Genomic DNA, 7,348 nt, shown 5'->3' with positions numbered 1-7,348 from the left:
CAGAACTCACACTGAAATAATGTTAGCGACCTAGAATAACTACAAGGGTACAAAGGCTGATGTGACTGGAATTTAACCCCAGCGTTTGGTAGTTTACGATAACTGAGGAAAAGTCAAGGAAAAAAAAACGAAACTAGCTTAGGGTACAGAAACTGAAAAATTAAAGACCTATAAACGAATATAATGCTGATCTAATTAACGGAGGTACACAGTCATACTTTAGATGGCTTATACTGACAGGTGTGTCAAAAAAGTCATGAACATCCCAACAAAAAAATCGTTTATGACCTAATATTTGATACATGTCAGGGTACATCTCATTGTTTGGAGCACAGGCATAAAGTGGACACCTAAACAAGCGCAATCCTTGACTCGCGAAAACGTAGTGAAGCGATTGTAAACAAACCATACCACGGCTGGGGCTTGAACCCGCGGTCAGAGAGTCGTAAAACTCCAGACCGACGCGTTATCCACTGGACCAGCTGGCTACAATAAGATTCATCCAACTAGGTACATTTATACACCATAGGAAGGTTAGTATAGGTACCGCTGTGACCACTGGTCACAGCGGAGTCTAGTTAAAAAAAAAAAATACCACAGGTGGGGCTTAAACCCGCGGTATGGTTCTTTCAACGAAACTCCGGTGACCATATTTACACTTGGCTCAGAGGTGAGGATAATGACTCATTATATAGCCTTAGAGAAACCAGTAACAGGATATTACCATTCAAAATGTTAGAAATGTAAATAATGAGTGAGAAAAAGGCGAATAATGAAGTTACTGAAAGGTGAGAAAAAGTCTGTTATAGGAGAAGGTGAAATAAGATACCTTACGAGATAGAAGCAAGAAGATGAGAATCAACATTCGGAATTAAAACTTTGTGAGTATATATACAATAAGTGTCAGGGGCCCGAGACTGTTCAACTGCCTCCCAGCACACATAAGGGGGATTACCAACAGACCCCTGGCAGTCTTCAAGCTGGCACTGGACAAGCACCTAAAGTCAGTTCCTGATCAGCCGGGCTGTGGCTCGTACGTTGGTTTGCGTGCAGCCAGCAGCAATAGCCTGGTTGATCAGGCGCTGATCCACCAGGAGGCCTGGTCACAGACCGGGCCGCGGGGGCGTTGACCCCCGAAACTCTCTCCAGGTAAACTCCAGGTAATATCTTAAGTAAAAATAATGTATTTATTCCTAAGTATTCATCTTTTAATCACGGGGGCGCGCTAAACCCGTGGGTTACAGAGTGCATGGGAAATGGAAAGCATTCAGGCTCGATCCAAGAAAGATGAGGTTAATTCATTTCCTTGCATCAAGAGCCTCTCACCGCCATCAAGGTCATTTTCCTTCATTCTTTTAGTTATAAGAATTATTTACTTACGTCATTTTGAATATTTTATGGAAATTTGTGAATAAAATCTTCAAGAAAAGTATGTTTCTAAGTATTTTATTTTAATCATAACCGTAACAGTAAAAGTAATAAGCGTATTTACTACATCACGTCAGATAAATAGACCCCGTGTGGTAGGTAAACCGACTCCGTGTGGTAGGTAAACAGACCCCGTGTGGTAGGTAAACAGACCCCTTGTGGTAGGTAAACAGACCCCGTGTGGTAACTTGAAGTTCAGCTGACATGACAGTAGTGGGACTAGGGGGGAGGGGGTCAATAGTACGAGTGGTGAGGCTCATGGGGCACCGTAGGTCCTGCTGGGAGCTACAACAGAGGCTCCAGCAGTCAATCCTTGGCCACTGGAACCTTCAGATACACCAGCAGGTGTAGCACCGAAGCCACCAGCAGGTGAAGCACCGAAGCCACCAGAAGGTGAAGCACCGAAGCTACCAGCAGGTGAAGCACCGAAGCCACCAGCAGGTGAAGCACCGAGGCCACCAGCAGGTGAAGCACCGAAGCCACCAGCAGGCGAAGCACCGAGGCCACCAGCAGGCGAAGCACCGAAGCCACCAGCAGGTGAAGCACCGAAGCCACCAGCAGGTGAAGCACCGAAGCCACCAGCAGGTGAAGCACCGAGGCCACCAGCAGGTGAAGCACCGAAGCCACCAGCAGGTGAAGCACCGAGGCCACCAGCAGGTGAAGCACCGAAGCCACCAGCAGGTGAAGCACCAAAGCCACCAGCAGGTGAAGCACCGAAGCCACCAGCAGGTGAAGCACCGAAGCCACCAGCAGGTGAAGCACCGAAGCCACCAGTAGGCGAGCCACCAAAACCTCCAGAAGGTGCTCCAGTAAACTGAGAGGCAGAACCTGAAGCATCGTATGATTCACGTCCACCTGCAGCAGCTGCAGCAGCGTCTTCCTGACGAGCCTTCTCGATCTGGGCGATAGCGTGGGCGGGAAGAGGATGGGGCGTGGGCAGCAGGTCAGATTCCACGCGGTAACCACCTTCATCTGCTACGAACTTGAAAACAGCGGGAGTTCCATCGGGGAAAGTAAATCTGAAACAAACAATAATGTTATTAAATTCGTTATTATCAAAGTTTTTATATGTAAATTATTCCTCTCCAGGACATTGCCATTTTATTCACTAGCTATTTTCAACAGTTATCGGTGATTACTTACGACCATCCTCCCTGAGCTGCTACAGCGCCGGTTGGGCCCTGGGGGGCGCCCTGCTCTTGACGACTGATGCCATCACCAGTCTCAAAATTGAAGTTATAGTTGCCGGCCTGGTCAGGTCCCTGACGCTCATCAATTAAGATGGGGACTACAGGACCTGAAGGGCTGTAACTTCCACTAGGAGAGCTTCCACTACCAGCTCCACCAAAGCCTCCACCGACTGAACCTCCGAAACCTCCGCCAGCTGATCCGACTGAACCTCCGATGCCGCCACTAGCTGAACCTCCGTGGCCTCCACCAGATGAACTTTCAAAGCCTGTTGATCCGCCAAAACCACCAACTGCTGAACCACCAAAGCCACCTCCAGGCACCCCTCCTACACCTCCAGGCAACCCCCCTACACCTCCAGGCACCCCTCCTACACCTCCAGGCACCCCTCCTACACCTCCAGGCACCCCTCCTACACCTCCAGGCACCCCTCCTACACCTCCAGGCACCCCTCCTACACCTCCAGGCACCCCTCCTACACTTCCAGGCACCCCTACACCTCCGGATCCTCTGCTTGGTGTCCCATACAACGCTGACGGGAGTTCTGCACTTCCTACAACAGTCACCATGGCGCACAATACCACTTTCTGTAGGCAATACAAAAATTAATACTTTAAATATTGAATCACTTTTTTGGCTTCAAGTTTATATTTAATGGTAGTGGAATCCATTCCTACCTGCAAATAAGTGCTTTCTCCTATTCAAAGTGTTGTGCAATATAGACATATGTGTGTGATCAAGCATACACATCTAGCTGCAAATGATACTGCAACCTGTCCCGGTATGCATGAAGAGAGAAACAAATACAAGGAACATTTTACTTTCCGTACAATTGCCTCTTTGCATCAGCTGACGATTTCCAAGAGTTTTGTAACTCTTAGCCAATATTTTCATTTTTTTTTAAGTGGTCATAAATGTTTGTAAGTATCTGAAAGCAGCTCTAATCTCTGAGCAAACTGCTCGTGTCCTGAAGAAGATAAAACAATTCTGATAAATATGACTTGAAATTTTCATTCTGATGTATAAAAGCACGTAAATAATATATATATAATAAGACTTTAGATTATAATCCAGTATGTATGTGCACATTTACAACCATTACTCAGTAATCTAGAAAATATATTTTTTATACTTCATATACAAACTGACAATGTTTAGTAAGGTTCATAAAATGTGTATGCCAATAGTGAACAGAAAAGTCTAAATATATATATATTTTTTTTTTCATAAAAAAAAAAGACACGTGGGCTTATATCTGTTTCACATGTACTGCTTTATATATATATATATATATATATATATATATATATATATATATATATATATATATATATATATATATAAATTATTATCACACTGGCCGATTCCCACCAAGGCAGGGTAGCCCGAAAAAGAAAAACTTTCACCATCATTCACTCCATCACTGTCTTGCCAGAAGGGTGCTTTACACTACAGTTTTTAAACTGCAACATTAACACCCCTTAAGAAACTAATAGAATAACCGTAAAATTATTCAGTAGTTAACTTGACCGTATATTACAGTAATATGAAATTTGAAGTTAGCGCTTAGAAAACCAAGTATTTAAGCGCATCAAAATAAATAGCTGAGGACCTAACAATTATATAACTTCTAGTTACGCTTGTGATGATACTTGGGTCTGGTAGCAACTTTTCGTCCTTACCAAGATCATGTTGACGTGAGAGAGCTCAGAGTGGAACTGGCACCTCTCCCGTGAGGTGACGCTTATATACCCGACCATGCCATCGCCACCATGAAAGTGAAGAATCCATGGGAAAGAGGTCAGGTTAGTTTGTGCAAGACCTCGGACGAATCCCCAAGAAAGTCCCTACCAGGAAATGGAAATAAACCATAGTTGGTATTTATTATACTTAACCACTATAAAACGTGATTAAGCAATGGTAAATAAACGTTTTACGAAGTATCTGTAATTAGCCACTTGAAGGTGATTCAGATATTTCATGACGGTAAAAATTCATGAAAATAGGTGCCTTATTGATGTTTAAAACGAGTGATGATCAGTGCAAAATTAAACTCTTAGTGATGTTAAATATTTAAACAATCGAATGGTGAAGGTTTGGGTATTTTGAGAAGTGTTTCCTCAGCCACACACAATGCACCTGTATGACTGTCTTAGGTACAGTGTAACGCCTTACAATGTAACTAGGTGACAGGTGGTATGGGAACTGCGCACAATGTTCCGACTTGGTAGGTGGTGTTGGCTTCACCTTTCACTCTACGTACGTGGTGTTGGCTTCACCTTTCGGAGCATCTAGGTAGCACGTTGTGTAGGGATCACCTCAAAATAAATCAAGGTGACAGGATGTGTCAAGGTTTCCTTGCAAATTTCTTGCGAATAATAGAGCCTGCTAAGTGGATACCTCCATACTGGTGAATGTTTTATTGAGTCGCCAGGAACTGCGTCTTGACACGGGTCTTAACCCATCTGAGAATCTCGAAGATGTCTTCGTGACTCTGATGCTGATAGATACAGCGTCTTTACCAGTGAAGATATCCATCTAATTCAGCTGTTCTGTGGCCGTGATCAGAGTCTTGTGTAGTCCCTCTGCGTTCCACTGGCAAACGTTTTATGTACTACAGTGAGCCGAGACCATCAGCATCAGGGTGGTCAGATGCTACTCTTCCTTCCCTTGGGACAACCCTAATTGCTTCCCCAATCTCCTGGCACTGTATGACCCAGGTGATTTAGCGCTTCCTCGTAATAATAATAATAATAATAATAATAATATAATAATTAATAATCTTAGAATAACTTATTTCGGTACTGTGTTTAAAGAATTTTGCTGAAAGTAATATATATATATATATATATATATATATATATATATATATATATATATATATATATATATATATATAGATATTATACCTAGAGTGTACTTGGAGAGGGTTTCGGGGGTCAAGGCCCCCCTGGTGGGTCAGGGCCTGATCAACTTGGTTGTTACTGTTGGCCGCACGCAACCCGACGTACAAACCACAGCCCGGTTGGTCAAGTACTGACTTTAGGTGCCTGTTCAGCGCCTTCTTGAAGACAGCCAGGGGTCTATTGGTAATCCCTCTTATGTATACTGGGAGGCAGTTGAACAGTCTTGGGCCCCTGACACTGTGTTGTCTCTCAGTTTACTCATGGCGCCCCTGCTTTTCATTCGGGGAATGATGCATCTGCCGAGTCTTTTGCTTTCATAGGGAGTGATTTTCGTGTGCAAATTTGGTACTAATCCCTCTAGGATCATCACAATATGATTTAGAAAAAGTTTCTTAAGAATATAATTTCCTATCTACATCATTACATCTAAACTTACAGCCACATACGATTATTGAAAGAGCAAGACAAGAGTTTACTAAGAGCTAAAAGAAATTCTCTCTCTCCTGGTTTGGTATGGTAAAGGGTCTTCAGTCACCAGGAAGATATTGCAAGTGTATCAATTCGATGAGATATGTAAAAAAATCAAATTAGCGTTTAAAAGAGTGGAGCTGTATGCCATGAATGTGCCAGAGTGAAAACCAGTGTATAAACCACGGAAGTGGTTGGGTTTGAACACCTGGCGAGCGAGTCAAGGGTTCAAACCCAAACCGTTCCGTGGTGGTTTGCAATCGTGTTACTATGATTTCATGGGGCGGTCTGTGAGTGTGATGACCAGTCTAGTAGTGAATATACCAAATACTACAATGACCAGTCTAGTAGTGAATATACCAAATACTACAATGACCAGTCTAGTAGTGAATATACCAAATACTACAATGACCAGTCTAGTAGTGAATATACCAAATACTACAATGACCAGTCTAGTAGTGAATATACTAAATACTACAATGACCAGTCTAGTAGTGAATATACCAAATACTACAATGACCAGTCTAGTAGTGAATATACTAAATACTACAATGACCAGTCTAGTAGTGAATATACTAAATACTACAATGACCAGTCTAGTAGTGAATATACTAAATACTACAATGACCAGTCTAGTAGTGAATATACTAAATACTACAATGACCAGTCTAGTAGTGAATATACCAAATACTACAATGACCAGTCTAGTAGTGAGCATACTAAATACTACAATGACCAGTCTAGTAGTGAATATACCAAATACTACAATGACCAGTCTAGTAGTGAGTATACCAAATACTACAATGACCAGTCTAGTAGTGAATATACCAAATACTACTATAAACAGTCTAGTAGTTAATATACCAAATACTACAATGACCAGTCTAGTAGTGAATATACCAAATACTACAATGACCAGTCTAGTAGTGAATATACCAAATACTACAATGACCAGTCTAGTAGTGAGTGTAGCAAACCCTAAGAGTGAAGAAGACGTGTATTAACGAATAAAAAAATAAAAATAGACAATAATGGTGTATTTAGTCAAATAAACGACAAATGATTACGAAAATATTAATAGATTACATTTTTCAAAACTGGAAACAAAAATAATAATAAAATTTCAGTAGAAGCCTCTTTACGTTTAAGCCAATAAAAAAAAATAATACCGCTTATTTTCCAAAGAAAAAACTGAAAAAACTTGTAAATGGCCCAAGTCTGACCGAAACGTCGTGGTAAGTTCCTCTCTCCTATGTGCCGGTTATTTGTGTCGACTTCCTGTAAATATTCTCCACGAATGGTGCATATTACTTTTATTTTTTTTAATTCCTAGGGGAAGGGGGAACAAATTTAGAATT

General features: G+C 41.9%; 1 protein-coding gene across 1 annotated transcript; it reads right to left on the bottom strand.

Moving 5' to 3' along the window:
* Positions 1-1,207: 1,207 nt before the first annotated feature.
* LOC128702747 (pupal cuticle protein 36) lies at positions 1,208-3,065 on the bottom strand (the record flags this gene model as incomplete). The annotated part of the gene is made up of 2 exons (XM_070101802.1): positions 1,208-2,447; positions 2,572-3,065. Coding segments are annotated over 2 exons (1,257 nt in total), but the record flags the coding sequence as incomplete, so codon positions are not given.
* Positions 3,066-7,348: the final 4,283 nt, after the last annotated feature.

The sequence above is a fragment of the Cherax quadricarinatus genome, chromosome 79 (genome assembly GCF_038502225.1).
Source record: "Cherax quadricarinatus isolate ZL_2023a chromosome 79, ASM3850222v1, whole genome shotgun sequence".
NCBI lineage: Eukaryota > Metazoa > Arthropoda > Malacostraca > Decapoda > Parastacidae > Cherax > Cherax quadricarinatus.
Note: the sequence above shows the minus strand (reverse complement) of the source record. Positions and strands in the feature narration are given on the sequence as shown.